This window comes from Arabidopsis thaliana, chromosome 5, assembly GCF_000001735.4.
Source record: "Arabidopsis thaliana chromosome 5, partial sequence".
Lineage (NCBI taxonomy): Eukaryota > Viridiplantae > Streptophyta > Magnoliopsida > Brassicales > Brassicaceae > Arabidopsis > Arabidopsis thaliana.
This window is the reverse complement of record NC_003076.8, coordinates 8,369,001-8,388,471: the sequence shown is the minus strand read 5'-3', so window position 1 is coordinate 8,388,471 and position 19,471 is coordinate 8,369,001. Positions and strand designations below refer to the sequence as shown.

Here is a 19,471-nt window from a genome sequence, read left to right as displayed (position 1 = left end):
ACGTTTTCTAATACACGCGACCGAGACATTTTGAAACACACACCTTGGTAAGTCTTCTAAAATAAGCTTTTCCTCTTATTGATGTTGCGTAATAAAATATATCAAAATACTTGTTCTGTGTTTACGTAGTTGGCGCGATATGCTGCAATAGTGTTTTCTTAAAAAGCACCAACACAAAATGGAAATAACCGTTTGAATCATTCCACTTGAACTTCATTTAGTCGTTAAAAGGCAACCCAGTTCAGTCAAGAAATGATTATTTAATTGCTAACAAAAAAATACTATTTTAAAGATTCAATAGGACGCGTGTGCCCTAGCTACCTCTTTCTCTATATAAGAGAAAATGGATGCATTAACATTTCTCAAATTCCTCTAAACATCTTCAGTCTCTCTCAAATAAAAGCAAAACTAAGAATTTGTTATAACTAATTAACGTCAAGGAATATGGCAATTAAGCTCATTGCACTAGTAATCACACTATGTGTAGCATCATGGGATGTTGCACAGGGCAGATCTTTAAGATTTTCTACAACTCCTCTAAATCGTTATAGCTTCCCTCCTCATTTTGATTTTGGTGTTGCCTCTTCCGCTTATCAGGTTCGTTAGTTATACTTTATGTAATGTACGAATGATGCTGCTTGTAACAATAGGTTTCACAAGTGCAACTATATTTCGGACTGGTCTTAGGGTCATGTCTCAATAACCTTTTTTTTTGTGTTTGGTCTCAATAACCCTTTTTAATTCATTTTAAAACTAGCATTCTGTATATAGATTAAAAGAAAATATTCTTTTTCTTTTTTGAATCGTAAATTACATAGTTTAGAAATAGTTAAAACCGTATTGAGTTATATTTACGTAAGCGTATACGAAATGCAGTATGAAGGTGCAGTAGAAGAAGGAGGGAGGAGTCTAAGCATATGGGACAATTTCACACATGCATTTCCAGGTTCACTTTCTACTTCATCCATGTTGTTAAATTTTTCTATTAATTATTTTTGTTCAAAGGTTATATTCATATAAAGATCAATTAAAAATAGTAAGTAATGTTTTTGCAGAAAGGACGAACATGGACAATGGAGATGTTGCCGTTGATTTTTACCATCGTTATAAGGTTCGTGCATGCTTTTATAAATGGGAAAAAAGTGCATACTTTTCAGAAATATTATGTGTGGGGCATATGAATATCTGAATAATCAAGCTTTACCTTACTTTTTTTTTTCCTGAATGCAATGACTTATATTAATGTAAATGGACTAAATGAGCAGGAAGACATCAAACTAATAAAGGAAATGAATATGGATAGTTTCAGATTTTCCCTGTCCTGGTCAAGAATATTACCAAGTAAGTATAATTTCTATTTATAACAACCTTTTAGAATGAACTTTTCTTAGATCTCCTACTTTCTTAGGATGGACTAATTATTCTATAAGAATTTTTAATTTACATTTTCGAGTTTTTAATTTACAGGTGGAAAACTAAGTGATGGGGTCAATAAAGAAGGTGTTCAATTCTACAAGAATCTTATTGATGAACTTATCGAGAACGGTCAGAATCATATGCATAATCAATTTACACATCAACTCTTAATTTTGTGTAGTTTGCAATGTTACTCATCACACTATATATTTAAACATACATGCAGGTATCAAACCTTTTGTAACAATTTATCACTGGGATATCCCTCAAGCTCTTGATGATGAGTATGGTAGCTTTTTAAGTCCTCGAATCATGTAAGTAAAAATCGTTATCCATACATGCTATGCATACCATGTATGAGTTTTAAAAATTGTTCTTCTGACATTTTTGTTGTTTTTTCATATATACAGAGATGATTTTCGAAACTATGCCAGATTTTGTTTCCAAGAGTTTGGGGACAAGGTCAGTATGTGGACAACTTTCAACGAGCCATATGTTTATAGCGTTTCGGGTTATGATGCGGGTAATAAGGCAATGGGTCGATGTTCTAAATGGGTAAACAGTTTATGTATCGCCGGTGACTCGGGCACGGAGCCTTATTTAGTCTCCCACCACCTTCTTCTCGCTCACGCTGCTGCTGTTGAAGAGTTCAGGAAATGTGACAAGGTATTAAAACGTAACTATGTCTTTCTAAAATATAGTAGTTTAAAAATAATATGAATATCCAATTCAAAAAAGAGTTGATTGGTTTGTTTTATTTAATCTAAGAAAAGGAATTGAATAAATGCAAAGGAACTGGTGTTTAAATTGATTGTATTTGTAAAACAGATTTCGCAAGATTCCAAGATAGGCATAGTGTTGTCTCCTTATTGGTTCGAGCCATATGACAGTGCTTCTAATGCTGATAAAGAAGCAGTTGAAAGGGCTCTTGCTTTCAATATTGGTTGGTAAGTTGTCATTTATTTTAGTTCATTATGTGTTGTTAATTCATTATCTAAAGTCAATAAAAATATGGTTATCTAATCTTGTTTATCTAATATTTTTGTCTAGGCATCTCAGCCCTCTAGTTTTCGGAGACTATCCAGAGACGATAAAGATAAGCGCTGGAAATAGACTGCCATCTTTTACCAAAGAGCAATCTATGATGGTTAAAAATTCGTTTGATTTTATCGGTGTAAATTACTACACTGCACGGTTTGTTGCTCACGATCTTAACGTCGATATTTCACGGCCTCGCTTCATGACCGACCAACACCTCCAATACAAATGTAAATTAAAGTACCTATATCATATTTATGCAACTTTATTTGGCTTTCGAATTTTCTTATCAAGAAAATACTTATGGATTAACAACTAATGAGATTCCCTTTATCACTTTTTTTAGTGACAAATCGTACCGGCGACACCATCTCATTGGAATCGGTACGAACTTTATTTATATTCTCCAACTTTATTTTGTGTTTTTGTAAGTTTAAAAATACGTAATCATAACCATTCTTTTTCTATTTTTCCCTTAAATTTCAGGATGGTACCAAAATTCTCTGGTCATATCCGGAAGGGTTACGAAAGATTCTTAATTATATCAAAAATAAGTACAACAATCCAACTATCTACATAACTGAAAACGGTAAGGACGTTAGAAACATAGTCTTGAACTATTCGATAATTCTTACTAATCATCATTAATTCTATATCTATTTTTTGTTTAATATTAGTAACCACCTGATAATTTATAGGTTTCGATGACTACGAAAATGGAACGGTGACACGTGAAGAGATACTAGAAGACACAAAGAGAATAGAGTACCACCAAAAACATCTTCAAGAACTCCAGAAAGCGATCACGTAAGAGAATTCACCATATATCAATAAAAACCGATTACTATATAAAATTAATCAGTAAAATCAATTAATCAATAGTATGGATACAAATATGCAGTGAGGATGGGTGTGACGTGAAAGGCTACTTCACATGGTCGTTATTGGATAATTTTGAATGGGAACATGGATATGCAGTGAGATTTGGTTTGTACTACGTTGACTATAAAAATGGTCTTCAACGACATGCTAAACATTCAGCTATGTGGTTCAAACATTTTCTTGAGAGATCCGGAAAGCCAATGCCGATGGATCTGTTTAAGAGTGTCAAGAGATGGTGGTCTACATTACAGATGATTTAAGCTCGCTCGGAGGAAGATAAAATTCAATTATTAAAAGTAACTTATTCTTTATATAGTTATTGGTAACTTATGGGATAAATGTTTGTTGATATTGAGATATATTTGTATATTGTTAAGTTTTCTAATTTCTTCCTAAAGGTTTTTGTGACATCATTCTTGTATCTATAGTTTGGTCTTTTCATGTATAAAAATCATCATTTTAGCATATGAAAGCCCATAAGATATATTTTATTGCATGTTATGAGAGCCATGAGTAAATCTTCTTACCATAAGGGAAAATATTGTCAACATGGTAAGGGAAATGTTAAACGGTTTTATGTATATTAGTAATATAATAAATGGATACATGTGCAGTCAACAGAGGCCTTACAAGAATTTAATATAGAAGAAAAGTGGAATACGAACAAAAGCAAGAAACTAAGTTGAAAACAGAACACTAGTTGATAGAGTATTATAATGAACATGCTAGTTCTTCTGTTGTCGGACGAGAATCTAAGGTTTCAGTCTTCAGACATACATATATTTTAAGAATAATTTTAGGTTTATAAAAATGTTTGATCATTAGTTGGCACCAATTTTAAAAATACAGTCAAAATCGACCAACATATTGCTTAGTTTTTCAAGAGTGTTCTGCAAAACCGTGTACGTTTTTTTTTTTGTTTTTTTTGTTGTGGACTGTTTAAAATAGGGAAATAAAACAATTTAGGTAGTAAATTTTTTCGTGAATTGCTATTTCACATGGTCGTCGTTGAATGATTTTGAATGGAACATGGATATATATACTATGAAATTTGGACTGTAATACGTTGACTAGTCAGATTGTCTAAGAAGACATGCTAAAAACTCAGCCAAATGATTCAAAATTTCAAACATTTTCTTCAAAGATCCAGAAGCCAATGCCGTTGGATTTGTTTAAGAGTGTCAATAATTGGTGGTCTATGTTATAGATGATTTAAGCTTGTTTTGTGGGAAAATTAGATTCAGTTAAATAGACGAAAGACAGAAAACTTATCTGAATTGTTTGAATTTGACTAATATGTATCTCATTTCATTTTGTTATCCCAAATGCCAAGACATCTATTTCTTCAGCTATTCATTTTCATGATTTGTTTCTAGGTTTAATATTGCAAACAGAGATTGCATTCAATATATAAATCTAATATCAAGAAGAAGAGAAAAAAAAAACTAGTATTGCTAATTCTCCTCCGCTAATTACATAAGACTTCAAAGTTTGTTCAGTGTAATCATCAGAATTGGAGCTTGTTTGATTGTTTGCAATTTGCAACTTTCCTCTAATTTAGTCGTGGAAAGCTCTTTGTATATATAAATCTCATTAGTAGACTTTCACGAAATCCACCCATCATACATGGATAGGCTCAGTTTGGACTATGATATTTTGTTGGGCCTTAAAGAGTAATCTAACCTTAACCGGGTTGTTTTGAAACTAGTTGGTTATATAATCTCGTCATCGAAGAAATACGAAACATTTTCTAAAGTTAAAAGTTTTGAAGCATATAGAAAAATAAAAGGTAAGAAATTATTTAACACACAAACAAATATGCCCATGATAGTTATTATCAAGACATATGATCATGATTCCTACTATTATCATACGTCTAGAACAAAATGTTGGTAGGAATGTAGAATCGAACATCAATGCTGTTATTGACTTGTATATATATGCCTACTAGACAAACACAAAGGCCAAAGATATATGTATCTTAGTTGTTTAGAAAATTCTCGAGGCAATGTTCTTGGTCCAGATTCCTACTCCAAAACTTCTTGTAATACTCTGCATAAGTGAAATCTTTGTAGACTGGTTTCGTTTCATCGTCCTCAGCTTCCCACAAGGGCTTGGCCGGGCTCATGACAGCACAGTCAGCTGGGCACAGAAACGATGCGACCGATAGTCTCGGATTTTCTGTGTTTGTTACAGCGCGATGCCAAACACTTTTGTATACTCCATTACTTAATGCCTGAAAATACACACAGTTAATTAAGATCTTAATTCTAGACAAACATTCGATCTTGATGATTGGCTATTATTCTCGGAAAATTCTCTAACCCTTTATTAACTAAACAAATCTATAATATGTTCATAACTGTAGTAATGTTTAAATGATGATATTTCTTACAACACTTTATGTCTTATAAGAAAAAGAAAAAAATCATATTTTTAATCAATGTTAAAACTTTTAACTTCTAACAGTACCCGAACTTTTTAAAATAAATAAACGTCCAGAATACATTTTTAAAAATAAATATTTTAAAAATATTTTACACTCTTCCTGCCTAAGATTTTTAGATGTACTTTTTGAAATCCTATAACTAATTCTCTGTAATTGTTTTAAAGATCTCAATTTATTGGGGTAGTTGAGTAGAGAGAAACTATTACGTAAAGACTAGAATTCTTTTCTTTTTAAGTCCGAAGTTCATGGGCCGGATCACATTTATTTAAATGGTTTGAAACTAGGCAGGTTGATACAACATAAACCATCTATTTCTAAAGTTGAAGTCGAAACCAACCCACCACTCTTTTAGTAATGGTTGGTATTTTTTTGGTTTAAACTAGAAATTTTAATATCACAAGTCAAATGGAGGAATTAAAGGTAATCAAGGTACCTGTAACTGGTCACCTATGTTGATGACAAAAGCATCAGGATGTGGATTAACGGCGAACCACTGACCGTCGATCAAGATCTGGAGACCGCAAACAGTAGTGTCTTGAAGAAGAATGGTTAGGGCGTTTGGGTCGGTATGAGCAGGTAAACCGTAAGTGAGCTCAGGTTCAGGACATGGAGGATAATAGTTGACTGCCATGTGTTGACCTTGTTCACCAAGCACTTTCTTCATGTAATCTTTTTCTAAACCTAAGCTCTCTGATATTAATTCCTCTATTTTAAATCCCACTTCTCTTACTTCTCTACTGTATTTACTTACTATTTCCCTGCAACAACAACATGACAAAGACTTATTAGCTACTCAAATTGTTTAGATTGTCAATAACTAATATAGTTTTTTTTTCTTTTTTTTTGCTAAGAATGTAAATATTTCATTAAAAATGAAAAGTTATTTTCTAAGAGCTTATGATTATTGTAATTTTTATGATATTTAGACGTCATTCTAATAGTGTATATCATATAATTAAGATTTAATAATGTAACACATATATCTCGAGAAATCTGCATTATTATACTTAGCTATGTTAGTTTTAAAGGAATAGTGGAGCACGTAACTCACGTTGTCACTTGTCAGCTTCGAACTTACCCGAAGAATTTGTGGCGAATATATTACAAATTATAAAATAAGATAAGAGCATCGATCTGTAAAATTGAAGACCGAGTCAATGAAAATGAATTTTTTTACAATTTTTAAAAATGTAATTAAGAGATTGGCATGATATCACGACGCTGACGCCAACGCGGTGTACAGTGACGTCTCTTCCCCATAACCACACATATATCATATACTATTTTATAAAGTTATGATTTAACCATTTTACTTATAAATCATATTTTTGACGCGTTGTGATATTTTAACCATGTCTAAGTTCTTCAAATATTAAGGAATTAATCGGCTCAACACTACAAAATAATGGTATACGAATTTTTTTTGCGTTATGCAACAATAAAACGACAAAAATTAAATAACTTGAAGAGACAAAAATCATATATAATAATAGTTGTCACATCATTATTATTGTCCTAATTTATGGTAATTGTCCTCTACCTAACTAACCTTTCGATAAGCACGATGTCGCCGGGTTTTGGCCGGTGTTGACTCTTAATTCTGTAACAGTTCAGTTGGAGATCTGTCGGAATGACACAGTTTAAAGAGTTTGGAAGTTTTCATGATACTTTTTTCATCGTGTGGTTCTGTTTTAATCTCTGCATGTCTTTTTTCACCAACACATCTTTATCGAATCTTTTACTGTTCATGATTAATTCTGTTTATATATTTTATCTTCACTTATTTACTAATAGATGATACATGTACTATATAACAAAAACACGTTGCTGGTTTATAATCAGTTTGTTGTCTACCGAACAAGTCGGTTGTAGTAGTTCACACGGTTTTATAAAAGATCAAAAAAATATGGTGCACACTTCTTTATCCCAATAACACCTTTATAAAAAATATATGTCCAAGTCCAATAGCCACAAGTACATGTATACTAATTGATGTATGCATGTAAAGATTTTATAAATCTTAGCAACCATGTGATCACATGGCGAGCCAAATCAGAAAATATAAACCAAATGGGACCACAAGTTAACTTATCTTTACCACAATCTGTGTTATTTTCTTTGTAAGTCGGTTTCAAAAAAGAACAAAAACAGTTGACTCAAATGAAGGTCGAATTTTCCTTCAAACAAATCGAATCGAACATATTCATATGAATATTCCAATATTCTAGTTATTAAAAAAACAGAACACAATAAATAGTTATAGTGATATGGTATATTGTATCGAAATTAAAAGTTTCATAGATATGTTGTTGATAAAAGACAGAAATAGAAAATATGCTGGTGCGAAGATCATATGCTCGTATGTTTTATAATGTTGACAATAGATGCTTATACATCTGAAGAGAAAAGGCAATTCTTGCTCCAGTTTTGTTTTGTTTTGTTTTGCTTTGTTGTGAATTTTATAATGTTGTGAATGTTTGCTCTAGTTTTTATAATGAAGCATCGTAGGAAACACTCCACTCTTGTACATATTTTTTTCAGTTCTGATCAATCAATTAAACATTTCAACAAAAACTTTATAGGAATCATGACAAACAGAAAATGTTAAGAAGACATACCTCACCCTTATATATTTTTGATAGGTAGCCTAGATGCTTTAAAAGCATTTGGTATTATTAATAATTTAGGGTATAATATGATTATATATATACATGGGTTTACAATAGAATCTAAATCTATTCCGGTAAAGATAGTCTACAAATAGCTAATAATATCCTATTTTTGGCAATTCTGACACATCAAAAATCAACAATTATATTAAAGACGTGAGATATGCCATAAACCTGATAGATCGTTTTACCTATTTAAGCACATGCAAGTATATGTTTTTATTCACTATGGAACGTTATAAAATCAATAGAATAGTTACTAGAAAGTATTAGAGAAAGAAAATGTAAAGTAAAATTAGAATTTATCAAAAGAAAATTAGAGGTAAGTTTAAGTGCTTACTTGAAAGAAGGAGGGTTTGACGGCCACTCATTGACATACTTGTGGATAGGATAACAATGGAGTCTTAGATAGTCTCTCCAATTGTTGACTTCTTCTTTCTTCACATTGAAGCTCGTCGATAATCTTGTTGTCTTCGTTGGATCGTCTGAATATAGCTTCATTTTTTCTTCCATAGACATGCTAAAGAACTCACGCGCAACACTCACCATCTCATCTATTATTTGTTTGTTAACTCCGTGATTTATGACCTCGAATGATTAACCACGAAAATAAAAAAAATTAACCACTTTGTATATAAGTTCCGAATGATAATAGTCAGCATAGAACTAGTCAACCATCATAAAGTTGTTGTTTTTTTTGTAGAATTTTATATATAATCTATTTGATTAGAGAAGGTTCATGCTAATTATGTACCACTTTTTAACCAAATACAACAAAAGAAAACACACATATCTTTTTAATAGAAGCAAAAAGCTCATGCGTGATCTAAACGTATATATAATTATAATTAGGTACCTGAAAAAATCCGAATCGGGCACAAGCTTGGTGGATTTGTTGGATGAGAAAAGATCGATCAGTGGAAGAGAGATCGATGAGAGGGAAATCTTCGAGTTGAGAGACTTCAGAGAGACGTGGACGGTCGGAGATTGGCCGGACATAGTTTTCCGGCAAAGTAGTATGACGGAAACCGGTGGATATCAGCTTTGCCGCCATTTGATGTCAGAAAATTGAAGAAGAATCAAAAAGGGTATAAGAGATAAAGGAAGGAAGGCTCGACTTTGAGTATATTATGTATGCGATGTGCATCGATGATATATATAAAACAATGCAGTGTTACTCGGTCCTACTCTCAATTGATTATGTTTTCAAGTGAATTGTTTTTGTTATATAAGTATGCATATTATTCGAATGATTTTTAATTCTTAATCCACCGAATATAGTGGATTTTCGAAAGGACAGCTGTGGGTTTTATAAGATTTATGATTAAAAAATTAAATGTTTGGATATTTTTAAGTGTTTTTTTTAAATACTAGGAGGTTCTTGGTTAATTTGGTTAATGTTTGTAATCTCTTTAACCAACTATTTTTAAGTTTCACCTAAAATCTTTATCAATTAAGCTAATAATACTTAGTTTAAATTGTTTTTATATACTATTTATCTCAATTTTTTTTTCCTTCTTAATTCCATAACAAAACCTAGATTATTTTTTGGGCAAATACATAACCTAGATTAGCTTCCGTGAATCCACAAAACTTTATAATTTTTCTTATTAAGGTATGTAAGAATGGACAAGCTATGAATGACAATTTTTTTCTTAAAACATCTGAAAAACAAATAGTTTTTAATCTAAATTCATAAGAAAAATCTACACACATTACTTCAAACAGAAACAATTAACCCACCAAAAGTAATTTTTCCGATTTTCTTATAAGCTAACTTTAAGATACTCTAACCATCTTATTTATTAAAAAAGAATTACCTTAAGCATCTACCAAAGTTAATATATATTATATTTTAAAAAGTCAGAATAGAATTAATAAATTACGAAATTAATTAACTGCTCAAGATTCAGATTCAGCTAGTTTACAATAAAACGAAAATCAAAATACTCAAGCTCTACATTTTCATTATTTTTACCATAACAAAATTCAGACAAAAAAACATTGATATAATGTCATCATTCTAGCGTCACAGCAGTGACGTCATGAATGATTGTTGTCCAAGGCTTACGACTGTGTCAGCTCAGCATCATATCAGTAATAAGTACTTCGAATGAGATTGGTTTTTTTTATTGTTCGTCGACTTCGGAAGAGAAAAAAATGAGATTAATAACTGCATTGATAAACATTACGATGACAGTAAATAAAATAATTATTTTTGACAACAAGGGCTTGATTAACTATCTTTCCTCTTTCTTTGACCTTTTCAAATTGTGTTTACGAATAAACATTATCATAAGTGACATACTAACGTACAATATTTCGATGTTGACTTTTAAACATACAATATAAAATATAAGCGATTGTGAGGAGTGACAGAGAATACAAAACGAACCGAACCAAACCGATCTAGCTAAATCTATTTTAAATTGTTGTTGATAGCTATTCTCCAGTTAACCGAATCCGCACCATAAAATTCAAATCTCGGTTTGGTTTGGAAAAGCCCATTCGGTTCTTGATCGTAGTCCTAAATAAAGACAATCATTTATTTGATTATTTCGATTGTAAACATAAACTAATATCTTCTTATTTATAATTATTATAATTTTGGTTTTTTTTTTTAGTTTTGGGTATTTCAGTTACTATAAGTTTAAATTTCATTAATATTTGTGGTTATATAACTATATTTTTGTTTAGATTTAGTTAAAACAAATATTCAAGAAAGTGGATTAGAAGATCGTTTAATTAGGCGCTAGCATTCTCGTACTGCTTAAATGTTACTAAAATCAGTTTTATTTTACATAGAGTTAAATTGGTAGATTATGTAACAATTAGGTAGTTATAAGTTATTTAGATAGATTTAAATGTATCTCGGTTTTTATTAAAAAAAATTATCTAGATTGCGTCTTAAAACAGCATTCATATTTTACCTTATTTTAGAACGTAAACTTCTAAACTTATTTTTGAAAAACTGAATTTTTTATGTTAAAATAATTTATTCATGTTATTTTTATTATATTATGTTAAACAAAGATATGTAACTTATTTTTTGAATTATAAAAATTGTTTGAAAATCGTTTAGAGTTTGATTAAATATTTAATGAACTAGACAGAAATTTGTCGTGATTGTTATCTTAGTACTTTTATTAAACAATGAACATCATTTTCATTTTTATTTTCATTTGGCAGAACAATGAATACAAGTATACAACCTGTTAAATAAGACAAGTACCCATCAAAGAATGATTTTCTTGAAACTAAAAAATCGAAATTTAAATTCGAATAATGTGAGTTGTATAATTAGAAAATCTTCCATGCAAAGTGTGTATTTTGGTACAAATTGTGAGGTTGGGATAAGCAGAACACGTGTGGTTGAGATAAGACATTGTGGTATTTTTTGGGGCGACGAAGAGATAAAGCAGGACACGTGTCCAAACGAAAACCACTGTCCGTATTCTATCCAAAATACGGGGCACGATCGTATGTGGAAGTGGTGCCATCATGGTTTGGGACTTCAGACTCAGACAGAGTCAATCTTGATAAGTACGTACACTCATGTGACTCTTGTGCCGTGTCTCACACTTCTAATTAATATCTTGTTTGATTTTTTTCCTTTTTTAAATCAAAATTTTAACTATCAAACTAGTTAGAATTTTTTTTCGGACACTACTTGAATTAGATTTGTTTTTTCGGACAATACTTGCATTTACCTCTAAGAATAAACTCTTACTTTTAATTTAAACTAGTTATTATATCATATTATATAATAAACTAAAATAACAAATCTGTATACTTTTAATTAAACAAGATTAATTATATTTAAAATTTAGATTTTACAATTAAACAAAATTATAAGTCAGTTTAGATTTATAAATATAAATTAGAGTTTAAATTTACAATAAAACGAAATTATTTTTAGGTTTGGGTTTATAAATAAGTCACTAGAGTTTAGATTTAAAATTAAACAAAATTATATATCGGTTTGAGTTTAAAAAAGTGTTTAGGGTTATAGATTTAAAGAAAGTAGATGTTAGTTTGGATTTATAGAAAAATGTTTAGGATTTATATTTGACATTTAAACAAATTATATGTTAATTTGGATTTATTAAAATTAGGTTTAGATTTTACAATTAAATAAAATTATATCTTGGTTTAAGTTTATGAAAGAATGATTAGGATTTAGAATTTATAATTAAATATATATGTCGGCTTGGGTTTGTAGAGATTTTGTTTCTATAATTTGTTTTATTTTATTTTTATTTTAGTTTTGATTTATTTTAAATATAGTATGATATGTCATATTGTTTATTATTATTATTTAATTAAAAAGGGGTAAATAAAAGAGGTTCACCTCTAGGAGTGAACCCAATATATAAATTTTTTTCTGTCCAAATGTCAGTCTATTATATCCAAAAGATTTTAAATATTTGTTTATCAATATTACAAATTATCACATGATCTTTTTCATGTTTTGTTTTTATTCATACATATCCAAGAGACTTTAAATATTTGTTTATCAATATTACAAATTATCACATAATATATTCGTGTTTTGCTTTTATTCATATGATTCCAAAAATCACTTATTAAAAGCTATTCATTTTAAAATTGTTCCAACCTAAAAATCTTTATTTTTAAAGTCTTTTCAGAATATTAGACCAAAAATATAAATACATTTTAATAATATATATGACCAAATTAATTATTTAAAACTCTTCCAGATGCATCATTATATTTTAAAAATCGAGATGTTACATATGTGTTAAACTTTCTTTTTTGTCTTCTTATGTGATATCAAATTTTATGATCTTATCGATTTTAATCAGGTATATCTTGGTATAGCCTTAGATTTCATAATCGCATATAAAAATCATAAATTATGTAGAAACTAGTTATAATCAAATAATATTTATTTCATATGGTATACCAAAATTAAGTATTCAATTGCTACGTGGATATTAATAATTTGAATTCGGTAACATACTCTTTTTCTTTTTGTTAAACCAAAGAATCTCAAACAAAAGTTTTTGATCATAGTTACTAAATCATTTTTGGTGAATAACCGAGAGAATGTCTCCCGACTTCTATTAAAAAACAAAAATAACAATTACACAATCACTCGTCTTGAACAAACAGGTCTAGAAACATCATCCCGTAAGATTTCATCCGCACACCGGAGAACATAAACAAGAGCATAAAAGCTTAAAGACAAGCATAGTTTGTTAACATGTCCGTAAAATGATTAGCCTCTCTATATGTGAAACACGGTCAATCTAGTTTTTCGATAAAAAACTATAGCGCAAACGTACTGGAAATGATAGCAGATGAGAGTCCCATAACCTTGTCTTCAAAATCTCAACCACCATTTACCACAAATATGGGGATGAAAACAGGCAAACGGTCTCATACGTTGTAAATAAGCATTCTTAATGTCAAGTTGGTAGATAGGCCATAAAATAAGCATCCTTATGTTTAGCGCATAGCCTCCACACCATTCACCCTCCTCATTACGTATCAGACCACCACCAGCCGCGAGTCTCGAATTGCCATAAAATACCCCATCAGTATTTAATTTAAACCAGCCCATAGACGAGATAAGCCATTTTATCAGCTTCTCAACCCGACCAGCCCTTTGTGTTGCCTTTCCGCTACTAGCTCTCGCCTCCAATACCTCCTTAGCTAACTCTCTTATGAACCGCACCCTATTCTTCCATACTTTATTCTCCCCAAAAACTAGCTAATTGAATTACCAACATTTGATCAAGATAATATACTAGGTAGCTAATTAATGAGCTCATTTTTTTTTGTCGTCAATGGGCTAATTTATTAATTACAGTATGAACTATTGACTATTATTCTAAATAAGTGAATATCACGAGTATGTACGAATTATTGGATGTATCTATTTGTATTGATTGATGTAATATCAAATAGTATGAATTTGGAGTAAACGTGGGTTTGGGGTTGAAGCAGGTAGGGCATGTCAAAGTAGGGCGTCTTTCGTTATGTCCCTTTCCTCTAAATTTGAACCTCTGTCATTGTACAGAAAAATCGTAATAACCCATAAATGTGTTTTAAAAAACATTATTTCGAGTTTTCTACACATATTCTAGTCATGTTTAATTTGAATCTTTTCTTATTTAAGTAAGCTTTAGACATTTTTAACCTAAGTTTTCTTCTCCCTTCATAAATTTTGAGATCTATATAATGTTCTTACATTTTGGATCAAGATCTTCATATTCTCATTCCAATTAGTAAAAGATTTTTTCACCTTTTAATCTCTTATCTTTTATTTATATTCTTTAGTTATGTTTATGCTTTTCATCATATTTAGTGGTTAGTTTTTATTATTTATTTATTGATTCATGACTTATGCTAGATTATGATAAGAATTTATGTTACCACTTGATAAATCCTCCATTTGACATGTGTTTAATGCTAGATTTATATTGTCTCCAAATTTACAACTTCGATGTCTTATGATAAATGCCAACAACCAAATTTCAGATAAAGATTAGCAGACTAACTAAGCTTATTATTCACTTGCAAGGTGGAGTGATGTTGAAAGAACCCTCACAGACACGTCATTGGGAAGACTAAATCTCTTTTTAGCACGTTACACCTTTGAGATCGCGTTTATTCCATATGGAGAGAGAGCAACAATACGAGACATGGAGAGGCACCATTACCGCCGGCGCAACTGCTTCCAAATATTGACAAACAAATTTGAATCTGGATCTTCTCTATTCGTGAACAAGGAGATAGAAGCTACGATGAATGCATGGAAGCTTGGTTTGCTTTAATATAAACACTAAAGGGGAGTAGAACTTTCTTGAAAAATTGTATGCAAATTATTTACCGAATGTTAAAAGCTTTTTTCGAATAAATTTTACATTTTCTTAATAATAATAATAAAAAAGGATTGTTGATTATCTTAATCACAAACAATTTATTTTAGCTGAATTAGACAATTGTTAGTAAAATGATTAGAGTGTCACATATTAATGTTGTTAGTGTTTCATGTCATCCTAGTGATCCAATAATTAGGCCATTCTATAGCTCTTAACGTTAAAATAAAAGGCCCATTATCTGAATATACAGAAGCCCATTATCAATAGATACATTAAAAGATACTGATTAATCCAGAGGGTTTATATCTACGCCGTCTCCATTGATTATTTCTCCGTCTCTTGAAAAATCCGACTGACACTGACCTCAAAACTCTCCTCTCACTTTCGTCGTGAAGAAGCCAAATCTCGAATCGAATCAGCACCACACATTTCCATGGATAATTCAGCTCCAGATTCGTTATCCAGATCGGAAACCGCCGTCACATACGACTCACCATATCCACTCTACGCCATGGCTTTCTCTTCTCTCCGCTCATCCTCCGGTCACAGAATCGCCGTCGGAAGCTTCCTCGAAGATTACAACAACCGCATCGACATTCTCTCTTTCGATTCCGATTCAATGACCGTTAAGCCTCTCCCGAATCTCTCCTTCGAGCATCCTTATCCTCCAACAAAGCTAATGTTCAGTCCTCCTTCTCTCCGTCGTCCTTCCTCCGGAGATCTCCTCGCTTCCTCCGGCGATTTCCTCCGTCTTTGGGAAATTAACGAAGATTCATCAACCGTCGAGCCAATCTCGGTTCTCAACAACAGCAAAACGAGCGAGTTTTGTGCGCCGTTGACTTCCTTCGATTGGAACGATGTAGAGCCGAAACGTCTCGGAACTTGTAGTATTGATACGACGTGTACGATTTGGGATATTGAGAAGTCTGTTGTTGAGACTCAGCTTATAGCTCATGATAAAGAGGTTCATGACATTGCTTGGGGAGAAGCTAGGGTTTTCGCATCAGTCTCTGCTGATGGATCCGTTAGGATCTTTGATTTACGTGATAAGGAACATTCTACAATCATTTACGAGAGTCCTCAGCCTGATACGCCTTTGTTAAGACTTGCTTGGAACAAACAAGATCTTAGATATATGGCTACGATTTTGATGGATTCTAATAAGGTTGTGATTCTCGATATTCGTTCGCCGACTATGCCTGTTGCTGAGCTTGAAAGACATCAGGCTAGTGTGAATGCTATAGCTTGGGCGCCTCAGAGCTGTAAACATATTTGTTCTGGTGGTGATGATACACAGGCTCTTATTTGGGAGCTTCCTACTGTTGCTGGACCCAATGGGATTGATCCGATGTCGGTTTATTCGGCTGGTTCGGAGATTAATCAGTTGCAGTGGTCTTCTTCGCAGCCTGATTGGATTGGTATTGCTTTTGCTAACAAAATGCAGCTCCTTAGAGTTTGAGGTGAGAGTTTCTGTTTCGCTACATAATTCTCATTTGCTAGGCCTAGATTCTAATGAGGAAGCATTGATTATTGGTTTAGATTGTGTTGCATTACAGATAGTCTTCTAGGTTTGGTAACTAAACGTTTTTTCGATTCTTGATAACAAAGCCACTAGAGATTTGACACTAACTCGTTTTAGATTTACCTGAATCAATATCTCTGTTAAAATCAATTACTTTGTTATGCATACATAAATCACAGTTTAGTAGTCATATATATTGGCTCTTATTAGCGACAGGTCTCACACTTGCTGTAATGGCTGATAGTGTAGTAGTCATATGTTGGCTTTCATCTAAGTTGATGTATCATATGATGAATAGTTGTACACTCGTCAGGTTCTAATTTTTACCCATAATTCTTCAGTCTATTTTTTTTTGAGACAATCTATTCTTAATTTAACGAAGCCACTAGCTACGTATACAAATATTGTTAATTTAACGAAGTATCTGAGAATTGTTTACTGCTGACTGTGCTGTATGCCCTCAGAAACATATAGAAGTGGAATTGGAAACTTCATGCTGGTTTGAACATCTTTGTATGTGTGCTTCAGGTTTTTGTAACTCATTTAGACAACAGCATTGCATATATACACGCACATATGCAACCTAGAAAATCAAATAACCTTTCCTTATAATTACTATACATTTCACTTGATGTCAGGTGCAGATGTGAAGTGATCAATAAGGATTTTAGCATAGACCCGTATAATCGTCATGTGCGTAAGTAGGTTTGGTTTGCGCTCCCTCTCGCTTTTAGGTCCGCAATGACTCTGTATCTATCTGATTGTAACTAAAACTGAATTCATTTGATGAACCAAATGATACTATTATCTTATGTTGTGTATAAAACCCAACCAGGATATATTGCGGTTTCTGGTGTTTAGATTTGGTAATTGGAGCTTAGTACAATGCAACCCTGTCTTGCTTTATTGGACGTCTCTAAGATAAATCAGCTTGCAATGAATTCCAATGGAGTTTGTCAGTTTGAATTAACTTCTTTGCATAATTAACACAAAGATTTGCAGTATAAATTCCATTGGAAGACTTATTTGTTTATTTGACACAGATTTAAATTGAATTTCAATGGAGTTTCAGTCGACTATGTGACACAAAGATTTGAAATGAACTCCAATGGGAATTTGGTGAGTAAATTATTATAAACAATCCAATGTTTGACACAAATATTTTAGAATCTTCACATCTGAAGTCTTATAAATCGTAGCAAAATTTTCAATCTTGAAAATTATAAAAAATGAGAATTAATTTAAATCACTGATCCGATAATCTCCTCTAGAAATATAAGAATCTATAAACCATTAATAGTAGAATTCCAAAATGTTATAAATCTATATACTATAAATGAAAATTTTACTTTTTAACTTTTGTCTCCATAATATCATACCATACTTAAAATTTTATTTATTTTATTCTAATAATCACAATGTGTTTCTTTGTATATAAATAGAGTTTTTCTAATGGTTTGAGAAGTGATTTGGAAAACATGGATACTCATATTTTTTTCAATTTATAAGATGATCAAAATAGAAAATTTAGCTTATGAAATCTTTTAGATTTAGGAACAAATGTATACTCTAAAATGTAACTATTTGACATGTGTCAAAATGTTTTTAAATTTGTTGTGATCTTGTTACAATTAAGATCAAGCTACTTGTCAGATTTTATGTGATGGGTTAAATTTTACAAAATTCTAGCCCAAATATAAAATACCTACGTCCTCAAAACTTAAAATGCAAGCGATAATAATACAACTTAGAGTACAAAGAGGTTAAAGGTAGATAGAATGTCGACCAGTGAGCTCGCCTGCACTTATGCTGCTCTCATCCTCCACGATGATGGAATCGAGATCACCGTTAGTTTTCTTCTCTTCTCTCTTTCTTCAAATTTGTTTTCTAGCTATTGAGACACTGTTTAGCCTATGTTTTAGTCTCTAGAATCGTCATCTCTCTTTTCTTGCCTTGTGGTTTCAAACTGATCTCACTTAAGTGTTGTAATAATGTAAAATTATTAGGCTGAGAACATATCAAAACTGGTGAAAACAGCCAACGTGAATGTCGAGTCATACTGGCCTAGCCTCTTTGCTAAGCTATGTGAGAAGAAGAACATCGACGATCTCATCATGAATGTAGGAGCCGGTGGTTGTGGTGTGGCTCGTCCAGTTACCACTGCTGCTCCTACCGCTTCTCAATCAGTCTCTATTCCCGAGGAGAAGAAGAATGAGATGGTATTTATTATCACATTATTAATTACAACAAACTACTAAATCAAATACTAAATGGTATAATTGTTTTATAATCTTAGGAGGTGATCAAAGAAGAGAGTGAAGATGACATGATAATCGGATTATTTGACTAGAAGAGCTTCTTTTTCTTTGCTTCCAAATTTTATGAATTTTGCCTCATATGAATATTTTGATTATTTACAATTTATTTGATTGTTTATGAGAGACAACAAAAATAAATCAAATCTATTATTGGCTATTGTTTAATAAATATATACAACAACAAAAATATGGGGGAATTTCTTTTTCAATGTTTTTTTTTTTTTTGTCATCCGAAAATTAATTAGGACTCAAACGAGCCAATCCTGAGGAATGTTGTTTACAAATATAATATGAAGCGGTTGGGTACGAACTTTTCGTGCCAAAAA

At 31.6% G+C, this 19,471-nt stretch overlaps 4 protein-coding genes across 8 annotated transcripts; 3 read left to right on the top strand and 1 right to left on the bottom strand.

The window, feature by feature from the left end:
* Nucleotides 1–443: 443 nt before the first annotated feature.
* BGLU31 (beta glucosidase 31) lies at nt 444–3,791 on the top strand (the record flags this gene model as incomplete). 2 transcript variants are annotated; one of them, NM_122362.2, is made up of 13 exons in its annotated part: nt 445–597; nt 877–946; nt 1,056–1,111; nt 1,266–1,341; nt 1,468–1,545; nt 1,643–1,730; nt 1,827–2,082; nt 2,245–2,363; nt 2,467–2,684; nt 2,801–2,838; nt 2,941–3,043; nt 3,153–3,261; nt 3,356–3,791. In NM_122362.2, 13 exons carry the CDS (start codon nt 445–447, stop codon nt 3,594–3,596), a joined length of 1,605 nt encoding a protein of 534 aa, NP_197842.1. In that variant the 3' UTR covers nt 3,597–3,791. The 2 variants fall into 2 exon arrangements, with proteins under 2 accessions (NP_001331701.1, NP_197842.1); NM_001343879.1 differs by having other exon boundaries at nt 444–597; nt 3,153–3,667.
* A 1,279-nt stretch (nt 3,792–5,070) lies between these two features.
* Nucleotides 5,071–9,713, bottom strand: DMR6 (2-oxoglutarate (2OG) and Fe(II)-dependent oxygenase superfamily protein). Its single transcript, NM_122361.4, has 4 exons — nt 9,311–9,713; nt 8,795–9,042; nt 6,219–6,543; nt 5,071–5,572 (listed from the first exon to the last, which is right to left on the bottom strand). The coding sequence occupies exons 1-4, from the start codon at nt 9,506–9,508 to the stop codon at nt 5,318–5,320; spliced, it is 1,026 nt and encodes a 341-aa protein (NP_197841.1). The 5' UTR covers nt 9,509–9,713; the 3' UTR covers nt 5,071–5,317.
* A 5,911-nt stretch (nt 9,714–15,624) lies between these two features.
* Nucleotides 15,625–18,155, top strand: TTG1 (Transducin/WD40 repeat-like superfamily protein). Of its 4 annotated transcripts, none has more exons than NM_001343878.1 (3): nt 15,625–16,765; nt 17,466–17,782; nt 17,871–17,905. In NM_001343878.1, the coding sequence occupies exon 1, from the start codon at nt 15,739–15,741 to the stop codon at nt 16,762–16,764; it is 1,026 nt and encodes a 341-aa protein (NP_001318637.1). In that variant the 5' UTR covers nt 15,625–15,738; the 3' UTR covers nt 16,765; nt 17,466–17,782; nt 17,871–17,905. The 4 variants fall into 4 exon arrangements, with proteins under 4 accessions (NP_001318637.1, NP_197840.1, NP_851069.1 ...); NM_122360.2 differs by lacking the exon at nt 17,871–17,905 and adding an exon at nt 17,292–17,340 and having other exon boundaries at nt 17,466–17,766; NM_180738.3 differs by having other exon boundaries at nt 17,466–18,155.
* Nucleotides 18,156–18,352: 197 nt separating this feature from the next.
* AT5G24510 (60S acidic ribosomal protein family) lies at nt 18,353–19,331 on the top strand. The gene is made up of 3 exons (NM_122359.3): nt 18,353–18,674; nt 18,834–19,046; nt 19,124–19,331. The coding sequence occupies exons 1-3, from the start codon at nt 18,606–18,608 to the stop codon at nt 19,175–19,177; spliced, it is 336 nt and encodes a 111-aa protein (NP_197839.1). The 5' UTR covers nt 18,353–18,605; the 3' UTR covers nt 19,178–19,331.
* Nucleotides 19,332–19,471: the final 140 nt, after the last annotated feature.

Bases quoted from the DNA above. Each gene is read 5' to 3' on its own strand.
- TTG1 (NM_180738.3), top strand. From the start codon at position 15,739: ATGGATAATTCAGCTCCAGATTCGTTATCCAGATCGGAAACCGCCGTC.
- AT5G24510 (NM_122359.3), top strand. From the start codon at position 18,606: ATGTCGACCAGTGAGCTCGCCTGCACTTATGCTGCTCTCATCCTCCAC. The intron at 18,675-18,833 runs GTTAGTTTTCTT...TAAAATTATTAG, and splicing joins ATGATGGAATCGAGATCACC to GCTGAGAACATATCAAAACT. The intron at 19,047-19,123 runs GTATTTATTATC...TTATAATCTTAG, and splicing joins AGGAGAAGAAGAATGAGATG to GAGGTGATCAAAGAAGAGAG.
- DMR6 (NM_122361.4), bottom strand. From the start codon at position 9,508: ATGGCGGCAAAGCTGATATCCACCGGTTTCCGTCATACTACTTTGCCG. The intron at 9,043-9,310 runs GTACCTAATTAT...TAATCATTCGAG, and splicing joins CCCGATTCGGATTTTTTCAG to GTCATAAATCACGGAGTTAA. The intron at 5,573-6,218 runs GTACCTTGATTA...GTGTATTTTCAG, and splicing joins ACATAGGTGACCAGTTACAG to GCATTAAGTAATGGAGTATA.